The sequence below is a fragment of the Maniola hyperantus genome, chromosome 1 (genome assembly GCF_902806685.2).
Source record: "Maniola hyperantus chromosome 1, iAphHyp1.2, whole genome shotgun sequence".
Classification (NCBI taxonomy): Eukaryota; Metazoa; Arthropoda; class Insecta; order Lepidoptera; family Nymphalidae; genus Maniola; species Maniola hyperantus.
In genome coordinates, this window is record NC_048536.1 from 6,040,399 (window position 1) to 6,063,786 (window position 23,388).

Sequence of the window (23,388 nt, forward strand, 5' to 3'; positions counted from 1 at the left end):
ATATACCTACCGACTAGATATTGGTCGCAACCTTGTCCGCGTGGTTTTGACTTTTTTTGAAATCCCGTGGGAACTTATTCAATTTTCGGGATAAAAAGTACCATGCAAGTCTGCAGCATGCAAGCTATCTCTGTATCAAGTAGATAATGCCTGCAACTTCATCCATGTGGAATTTTTTTTAAATCTCGTGGGAACTCTTCGATATTCCGAAACCAAAAGTACCTAGTCCACGCCCGTCCCTGGGATGCAATCTATCTCCGTATCAACTATCAAATTTTGTCAAAATCGGTTAAACGGAAGAGCCGAGAAAAGCTAGCAGTCAGACAGACACACTTTCGCATTAATAATATTAAGTAAGTAAATAGGTATGGATAAGTAAATTATTATGTATTTCTTATGTTAATCTTCAGGCGATTGCACAAATAGGTACGTAAGTAGGTAGGATATTTTATAATGAGGTGCGATTGCAAAGTTGAATGCGCTTAGATTCGCACGACGTGCGATTATTAGGTACCGAGGTATAGGTACTTGTGTACCTTACAGAATATAATGAAACCTTGTGCTTTGACAGATAAACAGAGAACAGCACAATAGAAACGCATTTATATCTTTACGAATAAGCCGTCGGTAATGATTAGATAAGTATACCTACTCATACATTTTATCGTCATCATCACAACCCATCGCCGCGCCGGCACACCACACTATTGAGCACGGGTCTTCTCTCAGAATGAGAAGGGTTTAGGCCGTAGTCCATCACGCTTGCAAGTGCGGATTGGCAAACTACAGAAACTGCCCAGCCAGCATGCATGTTTCCTCACGATGTTTATCTTCACTGTTAAAGCAAGTGCGTGCCTGTAATCGAGCTCCCGATATCCCGATAGGAGGCCGACGTCTTATAATCACTAGGCTATTATAATTTCACTGGACATTTGTACGATGCACGTACATTTTGGATATATACATTTAAAACGTAGAGAAGATACCTACTGCTTTTTAGATGGTAGGATCCTAATAATTGATCAACATAATGGAACTACGGATGTACGTACGTACGTACCTATACTAGAAAGGTATACCCTACCAATAACAAACGAGCTTCTAATCGAATGTATCGTGCTGTAGCTAATAAAGTCTAATAATAACTTCAGACAAGACTATATCGTTGTTTGAAGCTTTCATTAGTAAGAAGTTTTTAAGTAAGTGTCTTGTTATGAAATCCTGATGCAAAATTACGATATAATTATAAAATACACGCTAACGTTTCAATAGCCACAAAAGAAATTCGTAATAATAGTTCTCTAGATCGTAACTTCGTAGGTAGGATCCTAATCTCTATCGTTTGGATATGTCAATCTCTATTATAATAATTACAAGTTGTCTATTGCTTTTGCTATTCATTTGTAAATATCAAAGCTTACTTCGCGTTCCTAAGATGAAATAAGTATAGAATTTTACAATGGGTTTGTAGAATTGAAAGGTTGTGTTTGGACGAAGGCTGAGTTGCAACATCCCTGGCATCTTGAATTTATTTTACTTAATTATGAATGATGGCGAAGTGAGAATCTATTTTCAATAGAACATTCATAAATATTTTAACGACAGGCAATCGATGACAGTCGATGATGATGAATTTATGACTATAACATAAAGACCTGTATTAATTAAGGTTCCGTACCTCAAAAGGAAAAACGGAACCCTAATAGGATCACTTTGTTGTCTGTCTGTCTGTCTTCTTCTGTCTTTTGTCAGGGTACTTCCCGTTGGCCTAGAATCATGTTTGGCAGGTAGGTAGGTCTTAATATTATTAGGGGAAAAATCCGGAATCCGTAAATTTGTTTTTGAAAAAAAAAAAAAAAATGTTTTCATGAACAAATATTAGTATTTTCAACTTTCAAAGTAAGATTAATATACCAAGTGGGGTATCATATGAAAGGGCTTTACTTGTACATTCTAAAACAGACAAAACAATTTTTATTTATTTTTATGCGTAATTGTTTTGATTTATCGTACAAAAATACGACTGTAGTACGGAATCCTCGGTGCGCGAGTCTGACTCGCACTTGGCCGGTTTTTTTCTAGGAAACGCATTTTTGTTTTCTATTTCTGACACGTCTTGCGGGTTAGGTGGTTAGTTTATTACTATAGCCACGGTTGTAGCTTTCCATCAGACACACATGGAACATGGATCCGTTGAGCTCTTCTTTAAAACCTTAGTCCGTGGTCTAAAGATTTGAAGTTACTTTAAAGATACAGGAACTTGAAAGACCTTTAAAGCATAATTAATTTAATAGATTAATCAATTATTATTGAACTTTACAGTATGGTACGCTTGAACGCTCTAGAATCTGGGACTCTATCTAATGTTATCTAGTTACCTAAGTTGAAAATGTATCTCTAGTTGCTTATGTGAGTTGTGCATTTCCTCAAAGTAAAGTTGAAAGATAGTAAAGTTCATTGCTCAGAGTTAACTATCTACTGTCCTATTGTTTGTGGTAACGTTTTAGAAACAAGGAAATCCGATTATACCAACCCACTGCATATAAGGTAGGTATGAATATTACCATTGTGGTTCATATAAATAAAATTAGGTATAAATAATCCATACTAATGCGTATTGTAATTAATGTGAAAGTGTGTCTGTCTATATTTCTGTCCGCTAGCTTTTTTGCGGCCCATCCGTTTGACCGATTTTGACGAAAAGATTAAGCAGCCTTTGTCCTGAAAAATCAAAGAGTTCCCACGGGATTATGCGGACGAACTCGCGGGCATCAAAAAATACCTAATACGTTTTTCAAATTTAGAGTCCACAATCCACATAAGTAGGCATGTTTTTCTATTTTTGGCTGACTCTTTTAAGATTTTTTCTGTATTTTTGTAGGTATTTTTCATATAGGCACGTACCTTCCTAATCTACATTCTAGTTTCTTTCTTATACTTCTCGAGAGATACAAAGTCAAGCGCAAACCTGCATAATTATAATAAAATTAATTACTTATCTACTTAATTAGTACACGATACTGTTTTTGTTTAAGTTTCGAACATCTCGGTGAATGCCACATTTCGTAAGCGGTTGGTTGGTAGGTACCTATCTACTCTATCATTCAGAGTTGGGACAACTTGCTGAACCACTGTTACGTGATCCATTCATTTTCACCGTTTCTTGTGGTAGTGTAGCTATTGGACGAGTCACGAGTGGCCTATTTGCGACATTGAACTTCATTCATAATATACTCGTACCGGATTTATGCATTAAATGTTTCCGAGTTTTTACTTTTGTAGGTACCTAATCTAATCTAATTATTATAACTAAGTAGGTACCGAAGGATTCTCCATTTAGCACCGTACAAGGCAGGAACAAGGGCTAACTAATGAAATTATTTGTAGGAACCTATTTCCTACGTCAATACAGGTAAACCACAGAGTATCTAAGTTACACAGAGGCACCAGGAATTATTGAAAATGATAGAATTACCAAATCATACCTACTAGGACTAAGTAAAAGAACTGGGAAGAAGAAAAATTATATTATAGGTTGGTATTAATTTTGTGTTTGTGTGTACAATCTAAACAAAATACATAAGTATCGTCGATGCGAATGCAAATTCTGCTACTTATGTGGAACATCGCAAGTTTTCAGGGGACTTAACTTAAATTTTTACTTCAGGGGGATTAAACTTAATTTTTTTGAATAAATTAGCATTCCTTTTAATCAAAATCTCACAGCTAAAAATTGCATCTCTTGAATTAACTTACATGCTAAAAAATGGGGTAAAGCACGCACACGTGCCTTTTAATATTATACAAAATTGCATCAAAAAAATTTAAATTTTAAAAATTACAGCCGATTTTGCATACGCATCACACCTACGTCACAAAAAAAGGCGTCACAGACGTGTTATATAGGTTACATAACACGTCGGTGTACGACAAGGAAAATCGCTTTCCCTGCCACGGCACGTAAGCACCTACTGTGTTGTGAATTTGTGATTAGCGATGTAGCCATGATGTGGCCAAAAATTCAAACGACGCAGATTTTATATAGATAAAACTGGCCGACTTGCGCTCGGTTCCCAAGGGTGGGCTACTTAAGGTACCTTTTACGTGTTATTTATAAATTATGATGAAAACTGCATTGAAATGCACCAGAACCTTAGAAGTTACAAGCGCGGATTACCACTTTGTTTTACAATAGCTGTTAAGCAAAAAACAACTAGTGGGTTGGTGACGACAGCATAATATTATATCTAGTAGATTTTACAACGTTTTAAATTTTTACAACGTTGACGTAATCGATAACGGAACTGTGTGACCGAACTTAAGAGGACGCAGTTCAGCGCTTTCTTCATACAAATGTAGGAGGGTGATTACTACATTATTTGATATTGTACGCTCAATACTAAGTAATATATCGGTTTGTCTTGCCATTATCTAGGTTTATTGATATATAAAACATTGAAAAAATATTGATTTTAAAGTTGCGAGCCTCAAAATATTCATATTTTAACACTAAATTTATGTCAACTTTGGGCGTAAATAAATAAGATTAGGAGTGTGAAAATTCTAAAATAATTTAACATTAGACGTAGTTTATTTATTAGTTAAATATCTTTACTTTCCAAACATACATTTAGTATTTTTTCTCAAAAAGACCTAACTAAACCCTTTTCACGCGCTTAGTTTCGGTGAAAATCATCGTGCCTTTCTCTTACAATGTCAGGTGAAAAGTTAACAGATTACCCACGTGCGCCGCAAATTTCGGTCGAGCGTACTGCGTCACCTTAAGACGTCGCTTTTGGCCGTGCGTGCCCATCAAATAATTTTACAAAAAAAAGCAGTAACGGGAAAAGTATTTACAATACCGACCCTTTACATCTGCGCTAGGCTTATGTAACAATCTGACGAGGAAAATTATTATTTAGCACATCACGTGCTGCTTGAAGGTCACTGAATTAGAGGTCAAGGTTACATAGATCTGTGTCAATACACAATTCAGTTTCTCCATATCTACTCGACAAGGTAATTATGCTCACCTAAGATGGGCTAATCACCTTTAAATCATCTACCTATACCGGTTTATAGTGTAAATTGTAGATGCTCACAAATAACGAGGTAGGTATATTAAGATTTGTCTATATGGTACAGCCAATTATTATAGTAGGTAGTTTCAAAGGTGTCACCTTATCTAGAGCTCCGAAAGATAAATTTGAATAACTTGTTTGGACACTTCAGTCATTAAGTAGGAAATATTTTATTCGAAATTTATTTTTTGAACATATTCAATTTCGATGTTATTTGGCTTGGCGACAAAATTGAGTTGTGAAGTGAAAAACTTCTAGCTAGTAAGCTATAAGTAAATGCATAGATACCTCCCTGCATCAATGGGTAAAGGTGTATTCATGTCAGGCTATAAATTGTTTGGAAGTTCACATTAACCTGCGAGAGTGAGACAGACTAATAGATGTTACGAACAGACTGCCGCAACACTATCTAAGCTCGAAGTTTCATACGTGCCCAAGATCTGTCAAAACAAAAACGCGGGCGTACCAAAAATGCGCACAAAGGACATCTTCTACCCAGTCCAAAGCCGAAATGCCAGCACATTGCGATCTTCAAGAATGAGTTTATTTTTTATAGGGACTGAGCCACATAGATAAGTCTGAGGCACTTACTGTTAGCGCATTTCTGAGGATTGGGGAGGGACAGAAACCGTCCAGGTTTTTGTGCTGCAGCCAGCGCTACCAGTGCCGCCGCGCACACCACCAGCAGCCACAACTGCATCTGTGGACAAAAATAAAATAATACATCGAGTAGGTTATCATATCGGAGCATTCTTCGAACTTCGGAGAAAAAGTTTAATAATTCCACATTATCCGACCTTTACCCTAGAATACAAGGTTATCTTTCGAAATTCCCCTAAAACACAAACAGATTCTACTATGTACACATAATTTATCGAACACATACCTAGTACCTAAGTAGATAGGTATATTATCATATACCCAGTAACGAAAGCGGTCATGCGTCTTAGGGCCTAGGATTATACGGCGATTATTTTCCTGTAGTTACTCACTTTTGTTCTACAACTCGACCTGTTCGAAATAAGTTAATTTCATTCAGATAGTCAAATGAAGATATGTCGCTTTCTTTAGTTAAGAATTATTTAGATACCCAAACGAAAAGTTTCTACTTAAACTAAGTATAAGTACGTAGTACTATATATTCTGTGGTATAAATAGCTATATGTTAGGTACATCGCATACGGTATACCTAAGTAGTAAGTACCTACAATCAATCTGCATCACATGCCATATCTACTCAAGATCGGACATAATCGAGCAGATATATCGATAAATAAACAAATAATTAACGTGTCACTGAACTAGAGTACCAGTTCCAATTTTTTTTTTAAGCAGGATATTAAAAATAGAAGTTAATTTTGATAGAAATCTGCAGTAATATTCTTAGTATTAATAAATTATTAGTTTTCAATAGTTTCTGAAATATTTGAAAGTTCCAAGACGTCTTACTTTTCAACTATTTAGGAGCGATGCGTGTACTACAAAGTATCATCCTATTTTGTGCGTGTAGAAAATGTACTAAACAGGTGTGGGATAGAAAAATACAAGAATTTCCCAAGAAAACCGGAAATTTGGGCGCTCTACACAAAACAGACTGGTCAAAGCCTCGAAGGAATGAATTTGAAGAATAGATTAACAATATTTTGGATGGGATTAGATACACGCACTTTAAAAGTCATGGGCTTAATAGATATTTAATAGGGCGCCCGAACTTTCAAGTTACAAGAATACTGAATACCTATGGCACGAGGAGTTTTAACATCACGACTAACTTTTAGTAACATTACACTTATTTGGTGTCAAAACATTTATTTATGAATTTTAAAAATAAATTTACTAATGATTCAGAAATTCAACAAGAAATTTGAAGCTTTAATAATTCATAATACTTAAAAAATATTTTTGTTGACTCGTCCCGAGAGGCCTTTTTTTCTCTTGTCGGTTCCTCAGCTTTGCGAATCGTGGCTCCCTCTAAATACCACTTTCTTAATGTTGTTACGCCATTTTTCTCTGTTGGATGCCGTACGGAAGGCATTGCAGAAGACTGTATTGACCGCTTCTCTTAAATCTGGTCCCAACAACGTCTGGTCTGCAGGGTGATTCGCTAACTCAGTTTCTAACACTGAATGATAGCCACCGAGTTTGATTGGTTACATTGCTGCTTCACTGCGTGATATTAAAATATTTTTTCGTAGAAAACCTTCAAGGGATTTAAAAATGAGCTTGGTGGCTATCATTCAGTGTTAGAAACTGAGTTAGAGAATCACCTAGCTGGTCAGACCAAGCAACGTCTCAGCCTACGTCCGCGGGGTCTCTTTTCAGTGACCATGAGTTTCTTAATCCTAGTCTGAGTTTTTCTAGCAATGTGACCGACTTGATGAGGAGACAGATGTAAATGGCCTATAGAAACACATATGAGAATCTTCTCCGAGTCAACGTATATTCACCATCATCATCATTATCAACCGACTTCCTGCGACTGAGGTATATTGGTGAAAACTTAACTTAAAACAGTTTAGCTGAGCGATAATATACCTACCTAAATACCTTGTAGAACTTTAGATACGCAGTGAAAAATAATGTCGATAAAAGTTCAAAGTCTTGAGTAATAATGCATATTAAGTAGCTTTTAAGTACCTATGCACTCAAAGTTTTTACAGATGATTTTACCAAATAAACAAAAGCCGTTTGGCGTGATAAGTTACATTCTTGCAAAAATATTTCACCATCACTCATTTTCAAGTTTAGTGCAATACCGTCTCTTCATTTGGCGGTCAACGATGCAGATTAACAAATAAGTAAGCACTTATGGCTTCAGAATCTAGTAGATACCGACGACTTAATTCGTAATTAGAAAACCAGAAAAGCGCAAAACAGGCAGCATATACTTAGTTAAAAAAATTGCCAATAGTACGTCGCGATAGTATACACGTATATATATATATAATAAATTAGTTATAGATTTTAAAATGGTCCTAGCCGAGGTTCATACTTAGGACATCGACGTTTCGTTTCGAGTTCGTCAAATATTGCATTTCTGTAGATATGTAAATGACTCTATTCTACCAAAGTTATCAATTTCATTGCATCCATAGTATGTCACGCTTCATCGATGTGTCAATTCACAGCTGGCAGGACATTGATCAAGTGGCTCCAAGCCCGCATGCTTGGCGACTGTTGTAGTTACGTAAGGGCCACAACGCGTCTCGACGGACAGACGCCCGCCGGCGACAATATACATGTAAACGAAACACGACCTAATTTATAAACAAGCGTAAACTGTTAACCGTGTCACAACTCAGAACCAGTGCAACAATGCAATCGCTAATAAGCTTTTTTGCTATAATATTCTCCTACGAGATTATCACACCACACACTCGTTGCTAAACTGCGACTTCCCTGGCGCCGTGAGCGCTGTGGTCTTAGAAGTGGGAGGTCTCAGATTTGAAAATTTATAATTTCCAAAGTCTCTGGTCTGGTCTGGTGGAGCATCAGCTGTGGCTAGTTACCTCCCTACCGGCAACCGTGCCGCCAAGCAATTTAGCATTCTGGTCTGCGTAGAAACCGATCAGGAGTATGGGTTAAATGAAACTGCTATACTCCTTCCAAGTTAGCCCGCTTCCATCTTAGACTGTATCATTACTTAGCACCAGGTGAAATCGCAGTCAAGGGCTAACCTGTATCAAAATTTAAAAAAAAATGTTAGGCAAGTACCGTATATTTGCCTATTACAATTTACATCACCTTTACACCCGAATTTCAATCGTGAGGATGGGTTTAATATAAGCTAGTGACTAGACCGTACATGCGAAATTCAGTAATAGAATTATGCAAACCAGGACAGCGTCATTCGACGTCAAAGTTAGTAGTGATGTTGGAATGTATTTTGCTGCACAGCTCTTGAGGTTCTAACGGAAAAAAACAAGAAAGCGGGTAGTTCGATACTGCTCGTGACAGCTCTAGCTTCTGCAACTTTCGTGTGCTTTCGTAGCACCGCAGTCCCGTCGCGACCACGACCCATGCAATTAGGTCGAAATATGGATAATAATTTTAAAACATCATAATTATTAATCGTGGTCAGCAATATACATGGATCGTGGTATACTAACGTACCCGCTTATATAATATTATCATATGGAAATAATTAAATGATCCAAATTAAAAACAACTATAAGCGTCGATGAGTAAAAACTAGAAACTCGTCGCGCTCTCATGTGCACACACGCTTCGGATATGCTAATATGGACTCCAAGGCATCAGCATAAGAATAAAACCAGCGTGTATATAGACCCGGAAGTTGTCAGTTGTCGTCAAGCGGAATGCAGAGAAGTCACCTAGTACGTGAGGCCAACCTTGACACGTTTTACTGCTTTTAACTGATGTAATTGCCGTAAGCGGATAATTGTGATTCCACTTCATCAATAAAGAATAGGCGACGCGTCATCACAAGCATGTACATAATACAGACGTGGCGGCGCGTCGTGTTAGATCAGGGTTAGATGGATGTAATTAATTTTCTCGTCCTCAGATGTAACGTGGTCCAGATCAAGCGTGATGTACCTAATGTGACCTCCATCGACATTGAAAACAAACAAGGTCTTCTTTCCGATCATTAGTTAACACCAGGCAGCAGGTTTAGATCCTTCTGATATAAATTTCTACTTTTGAACAATATACCTAAACGACTTACATATTTTTCCGTGATCAGTAATATGTAAGTTTCCCTATAACATTTTCAATAAATAAGCCGTTCATAATTTATAATCATTTAAGCACCCAATCCATCGATATATCTAGAACTAGTACCCAATCTCAATTTGTATTTATTTACTTTTAAGAAATTGCTCCCTTTATTTACTTATAAGCAACCAAGAATTCTTTGTATCCGTAACTATATCTTCAAAGAACATGATGCTACTTACTATAACTTCTAATTGAATATTCACTTATATAATTATTATAACATATGACGTTCATTTACATTTTATAAATATTAACATCGTAATATTTAAGTGTACCTACCTACACTATAAAGATGGAGTAAGTGTGTTAAAACTATCAATTCGTCATTTTTCACGATTCTTTTAAAATTGTGCTATAAAGTAGCACATAATTTTTACATAATACCTACTCAATATTTTATTTTTTTATTAAAAATTCCGACATAATTATTTACTTACATTTTTTCTTTAATAATAATAATAATAAAGCCGTATTTACTCTAAATAAATCAAATTATATTTTTTTATCTACCTACTAGCGAATACATTTAAGAAGCAGTCCATCTTCTTAAAAGTGGCACCCAACCAGTTCATTAGCGCATACCGACTCAAACACAACAAAACAAACACATTTATCATTACCTACATGAAACAAACGTGCGTTATTAAAACAAAGTACCTAGCACGTCTCCGTTACGTTCACTCCTCAGACCTCACGTCAAACATTCATCAAAGCTCGCAAATTCAATTCTTCTCTTAACCAATCGCGAATTTAGTGCGAGACACGACCACAATGTTCCACGGTTTTGCAAGCGGTTGTCGAGGCCGGTCCATCAGTTTCACGATACTCACGACGCGCTTCGTGAGCTACTTTGTGAAGCCAATCTAGCAAACGCCTTGCACAGAGCTCGCACATTGAAAATAAAAGTAACCCTATCTCAAATCTCGATTTTTCAATATATGTAGCTATTTAAAGCTATGAGTTTAGCGATAATAATTGAGCTTAAAACGACAAAGTACTTATGAAGTGACACTAGTGTCCATAGATGTTGTCTAGACGAGGATCCATAGATTAAGGAAGTCACAATATATCATTTGCATGCAACGATAACATGATGAACCATATGAACGATAACAATATTATGACAACGGGAAAGCTCGACATCTACTTAATTGCGATTCAGCTCATAGCCCCGATATTTGGCTTGTCGTGTTGCAGTCGTTTGTTTGCGTCTATATAAACAAGTGAAACTTTTTTATTACTGTATCCACTGTCAACGTAACATTTTGATATTTGCTTCTAACCTTCGGATCTTGCAGCCAATATTAAGTTGATGTTCAAATATTTCCAATTTTGTCAATGTCTTTACTACTTTATTTTGTAAAACCGATTTTTAAAAAGGAACATTATAGATAGCTAAATGTTAAACTTAAAATACGTCTTAAATTCCCCTTTTTCCTCCAAGTAAGGGTAAAACTTGTGCTGAGAGTAGGTACGACAATAATGCAACGAACTACCAAGTAGAACAGTAATTGTAGGCACAATAACACGACAATACTGTCCGTTAAACAAAGGCCTTTCCAATCTAGGTTTCACCGACAACTCTCTATACAGGATCATGCATGGTGAGTGACCAGACATCAGAACATGTATCGCTTAAATTAAAGTCCTCGCCGACCTGGGTGGCCTGCTTGGATTGGAGTGTGCTAGAGTGGCTGGAGTGATCCGGCTGGGAGCCGTACCAAGCCAACGTGCCGCTCTCACGTACAACGGACAACTACGTCTAAAATCTAAATGCAGAAAAGAAACCCGGGAGAAATTAAGAGGAAAAGAAGAATACAGCGAGTGGAGTTTGAACCATCGACTTTATTGCAGTTCACTCCTGATCTTATCTGTTGAGTTGATTGAGGCTTCTGGTTTTTCTTTGGTTCCTTCCTTGTTTATTGGGAACTTCGTTATTTGCATGATCTCTTATTATTTACATAATTTACGTATAGTTGGCTTCTGTCATTATAATCTTAATTATAAAGCTTCTGAAGAAGATAAAAGCCTACTACATCTATTCGTATTACATTTTTTCCAAATTGTGGGACAATTTACGAGAACAATGGTAAAATATCTACCTTCTAATTGTGTTGAATGTGATAATTATTATGTAAAGTAGTATCATAGTAGATAACTAATGTGAATGGTCAGTTATGAAATACGAAAAATGGGTGATGGAGATTAAACCGTAATTTGACCGTAATCGTTAACTGAGGTCGTCTAATCTGGGTTGAGATTAGCAATTAAGTAGTAGGTATGCAGGTAGATCCTGGGAATATTTATAGCAATGTGTGCTCTTTGCCTTATACAATCAAATCTTGATATACCTATTCGAGTAGATAGATAGTAGGTACTAGTAACTATTGTGTACCTAGTATATCTAACTACCTAATACTATAATATCGTACAATTATGGTATATTTATCCATTGAGAGATTAGATAATAAAAAAGTCCACAAAACAAATTAGGAAGGCGAACTTCAACGCAGATTAGCCAGTTCATCATCATCATCAAACCGCGCGTCGCCGGCTCACTACTGATCACGAGTCCCCTCTCAGAATGAGTTGGCACACATTCCGATAGAAAGACAATTCGACACGACTTGGGAGATATTACGCACATTACGTGCTTTCCAAGGGAGAAAGAGGTATTTAACCGACAACTTTCCAACTCCGAGCTGCTACAGATAATTTTTTGACCGAAAACCTTTGATAGAAGGAGATTAGCATGTAAATACACTGCTCAAATCGAATGGATCTGGCCTAACAAGACGTGTAACTATCTAAGAGCTAATAAAATTTAATGTTACACTATACATAATTAAATTGTTTCAAGTGGCAATAACGAAGAATGGCAAAACTTTTGTAGCTTAAATAGATGTAGTTCCTGATACCACAAGCAATTTATCTACGATAGATCTTCAAAATCTGAACTTACGAAACTCCTAAAGCTCCTAGTTAAAATGAATTGTTTCTGTTTGGCATTTATTGAGAATTCGCTGTTTGAAATACATGTGTCGCAATTCATATTGCAACAGCCTATAAACTATATGTCAAGAAACAATATTATTTGCTTTAAAATACATTAAAATCCCATAAATAGCCTTTATGAGGACGTAGAACTTATCTGTTTAGGCATAGGTATAAGTATTTTTGGCAATAGGCCTATTCAAGTTGGCCGACTCTCCAAGAGTTACAAAACTTAATAATAATAATAAATACTTTATACTATAACTTTAAAAAAATCTTACCTACTCCACTCTATTTTGAAAGTAATTAAAAAAAGAAGAATAATCAGAAACAAAGTTATTTTTGTGTTAATATTTTTCCTTTCGCTATACCCACATTATAAATTATTAGAAGTCTAACTACATATTATGGTAGTCGAATATATCTGTTACCTATTCGTCTCACAAATATTCATGATTAAATTATTTTGTAACTTCATGTGAAGTCCTAATATTCGAGATTTTTTTTAGATTTATCAATATTAAATAGTTTAGGAGTTAGAGGTAGGGGAAATTCAATTTAAATAAAACTGCCACTTTGGGGCTTAAGTATTTCGTAAACGGTAGATTTTGATTTTAAAAGCGGTAACTTTTCAACGAGTTCCCACTCTACCATACCAAAAATAAAGTTCGAACCACCTTGGTTTCGGACACCTACGAATAAATCGCTCTCACTAGGCGTAGGCACCTTTAATTTATTAAAAGATAAAACTCTGTTAGGCTATAAAAGATTCTATGTTATTGTTATGTTCAAAGTTATTGCGGAAATCGCACACATTAGCATTGTTAATGTATGTGTATATTTATACATTAATTAGCAACATAGCTCCATAGCTTTGATGATAGCCTCGCGACATGTTTGGTTTGCTCGTCAGTCTGTGACCATATCAGAGGAAGACGGAAAGCGCTAATTTGGAAGAAATTTGATATACCTACTGTAATAGGTATAGGTAGCTACTCGTACCTATAGAGAACCTTTATATTAAGTTATCATTCAAACTTTTTAATTTACCACTGGGCAGATAGGCACGAGTTTAAGAGGAAATACCTAAAATGTAGTATGTGTAATGTAATGTAACCAAACAAAATCACGTTGAACATTTAAAATTGTGTTCTACTTAATTACAGATAACATAAACTCTATTTACTAAAGTTACGCAATTGTAATTTTACAAATTCTTACTCGTCTCACGTTTCGAAACACTCGTTTAAAGTTAGTTAAACTACGATATTTTTATTTTAACTAGATACATCAACGCATAACTGAACGAATGGCTGCTGAGGTAACCAAGAGGTAATAAATTAATTCTGAATATTCATGAACTGAGAAATAAATGGTCTATTCTAATCTGTAACGAAGAATTGTTCCTATATTTTTTAATAAAGGTTCAGCTTTTTTTAAATTTTATGCAAATATTATTCGAGATGATTAAGGAAAATACTTACTCTACTACTACTAGTCTGGCACTTAAAGAACGCAAGCATTCCTAACAATTACCTATTAGCTAATGGATAACAATGCTACTCGCGCGCCATCTGTTGCACGTTGATAGTGCTGTAGAAACCCCAACAGTAACTGAACAAAGTTTCATCGCATAATGCACTATCAAGGAGCATTCATTTTTATAAGTATGGCTGTAAAAAGCTAAGAAATCGTCTTAGCACAATTAACAAACTGAAATTAAGTACACCTGTAGGGCGATTGTCTAAAACCTGCATCAATCATTATTACAATCTCAATTGTTCTGACTGGCTGAATTTGGGCAATTCTTGTTGCAACAATGCATTGTGGCCAATAGTGAGCGAGCATTAACCAATCAGAGATGATTGGGATCGTGACATTGTAGCTGTCAAACAACCGCGGTAGGGCCACTGTTGCACGTTGATAGTGCTGTCAGAAATCCCAACATTAACTGAACAAACTTTCATCGCATAAGGGACACTCAAAAATACATTCATTTTTATAGGTATGGCTATAAAAAGCTAAGAAATCGCCTTAGACCAATTAACAAATTGAAGTTACACCTTTCATATTAATTTATTGAAATGGGATACAAAAAACCAAGCGATTCTTGCGCGATTCGAATAATTTGGGCTTTTATAGGTAATATGTTTTGATCATTTCGTTTCACCATGTGTCATCTTTGATTGGCTAAACTATATATACAAAAGGAAGAGCTGACAGACTGACTGATCTGTCAACGCACAGCTCAAACCACTGGACGGATCGAGCTGAAATTTAGCAAGCAGATAGCTATTATGACGTAGGCATCTTCTAAGAAAAGATTTTTGAAAATTCAACCCCTAAGGGGGTAAAATAAGGGTTTGAAATTTATGTAGTCCACGCGGATGAAGTCGCGAGCGTAAGGTTAAGATAAGTTTACTATAATTGATAAAATACTAATTGATCTCCCTGGGCTCAGCACCTAATTGGACTGTTTGTAAATTTATATTAAGTGAATTTCGGGTTCCAACTTCTTTATGTCATTTAATTAGAACTAATAATTCTGTGGTTTTAGGTAAGCACTAAGAGAGTTCCAAGTTCACAATCCTGATGCTGCAAGGCCATAATATCCACATAAGCCGCTAGGCTGGAGCGCCTATCGATTTTTTATGAATTGATAATAAGAGTAAAATAAAATTGTTTTTACGTTAATTGATTTGTTAATGTATTAGACATCAACGCGCTCCATAAATTACGCTACATAAATTATCAAGTAGGAGATTGTTTTCGTATGTTGTACCTAAAGACACTTGGCAAGAATTAGTGGTACCTAAGTATGTAATATTGTAGATTCTCGTCTCGAATTCTATATTTTGGAAATTATATAAATATATTTAATTGGACAGTAAAAACAAAAACGCTTCCGTTTAGTTAAAAAGTCTCAAGTTTTTGCTATCAATCTACCTACGAACCTACCAAACATCCGGTAGATTAGGTATCGATATAAGAACGATTCGCCAAGTAGGTATTATATTTCGCGTCTTCGTAGTGGCCTTGAACCGTTGCGCAACAAGTTATTTGTGCCACCGCCCGCCTGACTCCACGCTCTTCACCATGTTGAAGAAATGCATTTCAGATATGCTTCGACAAGATTATTTTATCTATTTATTTCACTATTCAGTTCTAGCACATGGCTTATCAAGGCATGGGGCGAGCCCACAGTATCAAAGAATTTAATAGTACCTAGTCCTAAATAGAGAGATTTGTTTTTTTAGTACAAAAAAATTTAAGGAAACGAGCTCCGACATACCTAACAAAATTTCAGACATGGGCTACTTTTTAGTAACTCGGAAAATTAAAGAGTGCCCACAGGATTTTCAAAAATCCGGAACCTCCTCGGAGGAAGTTGCGGGTATCATTTTAGTCCGCTTATATGTAAGAACTACCATCACGAAAAATTCAGTCGAATTAAAAGCGAGAGGATTCTTTTTGAGTAGATATTTATTATGTCTATAATTTGTAACTAATCAAAGATCGGTATAATATGAGCAGATTATAAAACGAGAACCCATCATATTTCTGAAAAAGGCAGCAAAAATATATTTAGTCTTCTATACTTAATCAATTACTAAAATCTACTAGGCTTTGACCATGAGCTCTTAAAAATGTGACTTTTATTGGTATGCCCTTGTGAATGTTTGTAGTTTTAAACTAGAAAAGAAAATGAATGCTCTTTGGTTTCGCTGCTTTAACCTAGTTTTAAGCGCATTATGAAAACATGAGCAATTAGCTGTTTTTCCCGCCACAATAGCCCAAGAGTTGAGTACCAACATACAATGATTGCTCACTTAAACAAACTGTTGCACATTATAACTAGTTACATGTATTTGCAGTTTCCGAGTTAGTTTAATAGAGTAGTTAGTTGTTCGCGACACCGCCGCCTCGCCAACGTAACAAGATATTGTTTTACGAAGATCTCGCGCTGTTGAAATATTTGTGTATTACAACTTCCTATTATGATATCTACTATAGTCGCTTCACAAGTCTCAGGTTTGAGTTTAGGATTTCAGCCAATAGTAGCCAAAATAATTTCAGGTACTTTTACCTACTTATCACGTTTTTTTAACACGTTCTGCAGGTTGCTATTACCTAATATTAAGTAATAAAGAATTTCCTTTTTTTTTCTTCATCTAAATAAACCCAAAAAGAAACTTTCTTCAGCGTGGGAGTAAAGAATACCTAGGTACTTAGATTTTTTCCCTGAAGCATGTCTTAGACTTAGAACATGATTAAATGGAAATAATCTACCTATATAGGTACCATCTTTTCGTCAAAATTTATTGTTATAAATTTGTTTTTATGTAAGTACGTTGTTGCTAATAGCCATTAGCATAATGTATGTATGATGCTGCATATGATTGCGCTTAGACAAGCTTCTTATTAAAACTCGACAAAGACCTGTCTGTCTGATATTGTACCGTATTTGAACCATTACGAAATGATCAAAAGACAAGATAATATCGTGCCTAACTCGTACGTTAGGGGGTCAAGGACAATTTCACATTGGTGATTATTTTATCTTTGCAAATCACAGAATTCGCTTGGTCATAACAGGATTATTTCTAACCACATGAACTACTTTAAGGTATTAGTAGAATATAATAGAATATTTTTTTATTAAAGTAAACTTTTACAAGTGTTTTTGAATCGTCCATGTGGTAAGTACCTACCTAACGCAGTATTTAGTTTTGAAAAAAGCTAAAATCCCATGCAAAAATTCAATACAAAATGCTCATCTTTTATAATTAACTAGCTGATGCCCGCAACTTCGTCCGCGTGGATTTACATTTTTTCAAAATCCCGCGAGAACTCTTTGATTTTCCGGGATAAAAAGTAGCCTATGTGTTAATCCTAGGTATAATCTATCTCCATTCCAAATCCGTTCAGCCGTTTTTTAAAAATGCAAAATGTCAAGTTTCAAGATCTGCAAACGGTTTGAGCTGTAGGTTGATATTATGCCTGTCAGTTTTTCTATGACATACCTATCAGTCATATTTTTCTTTTCATTTCTGAGTATCTTGACCCCTTTCGACTTATCACAACTGTAGTTTTCTTGGAATAATAATGTGTGCTGAGATCTTAAATTCTTCAGCATGCAGCTCGGCTAATATTCAGTATTATTTTTTAGAATAGAATAGAATGTTTTTTTTTATTCATGTAAACTTTTTACAAGTATTTATGAATAGTCAGGTAGTTTTAATTTACCACTGGTTCGGAATGCCGTTCCTACCGAGAAGAAACTCGGCGGTTGCTCTTTTTAATTTTTTAATTTACAATGTTATTATACCGTACTATACAACCCATTGCAGCCCCGTGCATTGCGAGTCCAATCCAAGCTTTTTTATCGTTTACATAGTCTGCGACTGTATAATATGCTTTTTTTAGGAGCATACTTTTAACACATTTTTTAAACTTGTGTAAAGGCAAGTCTAAAATTGCTTGTGGAATTTTATTATAAAATATTACACTCATTCTAACAAATGACTTTCCCACCTTCCAGAGGCGGAGCGCAGGAGTAGCAAGCTTATTTCGGTTTCTAGTTTGCCTATCGTGAATTATACTTAGTATCATAGTCCTACAAAGTAAGTTTGAAAATAGGACCTCTTTTTAGCTGTAATAAAACTTAAAGCAAGTAAGGTTCCAGCTAATTTTCCGAGCAATTGCCCAACGCGTCCTTCGTCGTGCCGTAATCACGTGCCCCATCGTATTGTGCCGCCGCGCCGTGGGACCGACTTTTTGCCACAATCAGGCTATAACTACGAGTATAATGCTAATGTTCTTTACCACGACTTAAGTTCCTAATTCGAAAACTTAGCTCCCACGAGCTTGAAAAAAGAATTGTACTTATTTACCATGATACCTTAAAAATACTACGGTTAGGCTGTACCACTTATATTGCCAAGTAAGAAAAGTTACTGTTTTAGAATTTGTGAGGTTTATGCTTTAGAAATTGGTAGGTTAGAGCTCTTCTTAGTAAAATCTGGAGACACTGTGGCTAATTCCGTTGTACACAATCTCTAAACTAAACTAAAATGGCACGTCTAAATCTATTGCTATCCCTTTCATAATGTTCCTTTCGGAAAAAGATAGCACTAGATTTAGACCTGTTAGTTTAGCTTAGTTTAAGAGATTGTGTACAAGAGAATCGGCCCCACTAGCTGTTGTCTTAAATATGGAAAAAATTATTAAAAAAGCGTATAGAGATTTGTGTCAAAATAGAGTTTATTATGTTATCATATCATATTTTATGTAGGTACTTAATCGTTTGAAATCGATATAAAAATCATCATTTATTTTTGCAAAATTGGCACGGCAAAAATAAACAAACTACTCTGATTTCTGTTTATTTTATTTTCGAGAAAAATCTACGATAAACAAATGAGAATCTTTTCCGGGTAGCTAAAATAAAAATAAAACATTTTATAAACGGATTATTGATGTGATATTAATTCGTCCCTTCAACTATAAAATATCTTATCAATAAAGTTAGTCACGCGGATTGGACAAGTGATATTTTGCAAACAACTCAAACTCGGGTAAATGCCACAATGAGATGCTCTATAGGTACCTATTTAAAACTTGTTATTGTATTTATTCCTCCTAAGAATTGTGTGCATTCAATTTAAACTAAAGAAGGGCCAGCGTAGCAGACTATGTCCTAAACCCTCCATATTCTGAGAGGAAACCCGTGCTCAGAGTGGCCGGCGATGGGCGGCGATTGATCATGATGACGATGATACCAACGTCCGAAGACATACCTTTGCATAGTTTGGAGTTGGATAATATAAATGATAGGTGACAAGATTAATAATGAGGTTTGCTTGTTTGCTTATCACTTGTCATTAGGTAGGTAAGAAGTTGCTTTAAACATGACTTTGACCTTCAGTGATTTGTAAGTCTAAGATCATAAGTAAACAGTACGAATAAGTAGGATCTATTGTGGTATAGGTATGGTACAAAAACTTAACAGTTTTCAAAATATTTTCCAGAAGTTGCCAAATTAACGCTAGTTTATTAAATAACCAACAAACATCTAAACGTGTTAAAAACAAAGACATTTAATATTATATTTCTGTACGTTTAAAATAGAAGCACTTTTATATGAAAATAATTTGAACTTTTTATAGAACAGTTAGGTGTTAGAACTTTAATATTTTATTAAAAACTCGAAAACGTTTGAATAAATCTCAATCGAATGATTACAAGGCAAATAGGTAGTTACGTAAGTCGTAAGTATTATACTTATTAGTTTAAGAGTGGTCGGACAGTAAGTATATAATTAAAAATAAACTAACTAAACGCGAAAGTGAATTTGTGTGTCTCACTGATATTAATCGATAAATAAAAAGAGAGAAGATATAAAATAAAAAACTAAAATCGATAATAATTTATTTGCACACCTCTACAAATTCTATAGAAACAGAAAAAATGGCTTAAAAGCTTTTATAAATAAAAAGTAAACATTTGTACTGAGCAAGCTAATTGAAATAACCGTTTCACTATAGGTAAATGCTAGCAAGCATACACACGTAGCCGCATCGCTACGCAAGAGTTCGCACAAAATTTCGGAAATATGCAGAGATTTTGACTTTGAACCAGTTGTTATCTGCGAGTAGGTAAATACATCGACTCCTATTAAATTACACTATTGCGTGTAAGCTGGTGCTGAGTGCAATAAGCTAATTGACATGGATGGAAGTCGCCTATGAATAATATTTACATACGTACTTAGTACTTTTAGATGGACACATCGCAACGCAAGAATCTAGATTAGATTAGATTAGAAGAATGAGATTGTTCGTAACTACAACGAGCTAGTATTACCAAAATAAGCTTTTGATTACTCATATTAATATATTATTTACGTCTAAGAAATTGTAACGTATGGAGGTACTTATTTCTAGAACTTTTCACATAAAACCCCACACATTTACACGTATTCGTAGTCGGGCCGCGTCACAAGTCAAAACGCGATAGCAGTAAAAGATAGAACCAATTATATTTATTGTACCTATGATTACCTAATTACGAGTAGTTCAATATAGGATATGTAAAGGTTCAGCTCGAACTTTTCGGTGCTATGTGCTTTTTAAGCAATTAAAAAAAAATCGTGAGGAAAGCTGTATGCCAGTTGGTTCTCCATAATTTTCTCGGTGGTGTGTGAAGTCTGCTAATACACACTTGGCTAGCGTGGTGGATAATCGACTAACCTATTCTTATTCTGAGATAATTGAGATTCTGATACATGCTTAGTAGTGGGCCGGCGATGGGTTGAGAATTGAGATGATGAAAGGTTTATCTTACGTACCTACAATACTACAGTTGCTTTAATGTGCAATGTCGACTGAAGATTGAACAGCACTCTCAAAGCGACAAAAAGGAGAAGAGAAAACATCATCTAGTCAGAACTCGCATGCAAATTATCATCTTGATGGGTTGCGATTTCGTCCGTCATGTTTGCACTTGGCTTAAGATTTAGAACTTTACGAAATCAGGTGCTTGACGCGAATACTAAGTCATGTTTGTCACAAAATATTTGAAAGTCGACATCTTTGCCGGCTTTATAACCTTCGTAACGGTAAGTTATGAAACTTGACTTTGATCTACTAATTAGAATATGCATGGCATGCATTTTTTACCAGACGAGAACAACAGCCCTATTAAGAAATTAAAAAATATTCTAGTTGGTCTCCGTGGGAACAACATTCCCATAACAGATTACCAAAACATCTAAAAGTGCCGATTTCAAAATTTATATTCCATTTATAGCTTTAAGTAAGTGTATATATGTTTAAATTAAATTTGACTGTTTGTCTCTCACGAAGTTCAAAATATTTATAAAACGTAAACTAATTAAAAAATTCGTTTACAAAGTAAAGATTATTTAAATGATAAGACAGCTTGAAAATGAGTTGCTTTAATAACTCTATATGATAGATCGTGATTTGGTCATAATTGAAATAATACACGGCTGAGTTTGTTGTGGGCTTCTTTTCAGATCAGGGCGCATTCCAAACCCATCGTAGCTTGAGTTTTAAGTTGGAGAAAATAATGATCACCATTATTGCCTAGAGGCAATTTTAATTTGTTGTTAAATCTATCATAGACATTCAAAAAGTGTAGTGTCTACCAATTTTAAATTAAACTATTATGAGTTTTTTTTTAGTTTTGACGTGTAATCAAGACATGTTATAATTTTATCAGAACCAGTAAATTATGTAGCGGCCCCATAGGAAAGGGCCAGCGAGCTCAGCAACCATGATGCAACTCCCGCTTGACATAGTTACATACGAGTAATCTTCGTTCGTTCGACAAAATCCGTAAGGACACGGCATCGAATAGCTGCCAATCTTATAGTCAATCTTCGTGTCAAGCTGTCTATGAAATAACAGCAATCTTTGCTGTGCTTTGCGGTTATTTAAAGCTGCTTATATGCTATTATTGTTATTTATTTTTGATTATTCTGTACTTAATTATTAACTATGTCAAGTTTAGCCTAAAGAAATCACATTCGATAAACATGTTTCGTTTTAGTTTCCTTTTTAATTTATTATAATTTGTTATAAGCACTTATATTTGTAAATTATATATTTTTTTAAACTTTCTATTGTATTCTCTCATAAATAATGATTATAATTAATTTTGTATTTTCTTAAACTAAACGTTGAGAAAATTTTAGTAATTACTTTTCATTAACTTTAATTTGTTTTAGGGTCAATATTTTATCCCGAATCATCCCTTAAATTTTCTAAAGTTCAATGTGACTTACCTTGTTCGATGAATAAAAAATACGGCAGGAAAAATCACAAAGACACTTTTGTAATAGCGCGCGGCAGGTTTCGTCGAAGTCTTTTATAGTGAGCGTAGCGGGGATGCGACTCGTGCGCATGGAGGGACGGACGGCTCGACATGCTACACGATGCTCATGCCAGCTTAGCTTGACCCCCGAAGAGCCTACTAGATAAAGGGCTCATTTTATTAAGCCATATTATTATTTACCTGGTCGATACCTTTTTCGGCTGTTCGAAATCTTCTAAAGGCCATAACTTTTTACCAAATTGAAATTTCTCTTTAGTGTACGAGTTTAATAGTCACTTATTATTGCACTGCGGAACTTAATGAGGCTTCTCATATTTAATAACGAAAGAAGAGATGTATTTTACTTTTATTTATGCTTATTGTTGTACTTATTTTGTTTTCTGATATTAATTAGATACGTGATGAAAACTAAGAGAAAAAAGTTCTAGGCAAGTGGGATTCGCTTCTTCAGGTCTATTCGCTGAACATATCGCGTGGATAACTAACTAGACAGATAAATAAATTGAAAGTGTTTTTCTGTAATCTAGTAAGTAAGTAACTGACTTTTATTATGATTACTTAAATGTTATCAAAACCCAAACGCTCATTTTCAAAATTTTATACTTGTTTGTCCAGGCTGAAACGGCTGAATCGATTTTAACAGGACTTTCGCAGGCATGTAGACTGTAGGGCACTATTATGAAACGACTGATCTAGGTTCTGCTGTTTA

General features: G+C 35.2%; 1 protein-coding gene across 1 annotated transcript in view; it reads right to left on the bottom strand.

The window, feature by feature from the left end:
* Positions 1–22,753, bottom strand: part of slf (C-type lectin domain-containing protein slf) — a 29,729-nt gene extending 6,976 nt beyond the window's left edge. The window contains exons 1-2 of the mRNA XM_034973785.2: positions 22,630–22,753; positions 5,673–5,781 (exon numbers count right to left, since the gene is read on the bottom strand). Of these exons, the coding sequence (XP_034829676.2) occupies positions 5,673–5,781; positions 22,630–22,749 (229 nt within the window). The 5' untranslated portion in view covers positions 22,750–22,753. The remainder of the gene's footprint in view (positions 1–5,672; positions 5,782–22,629) is intronic.
* Between the last annotated feature and the right edge of the window lie 635 nt (positions 22,754–23,388).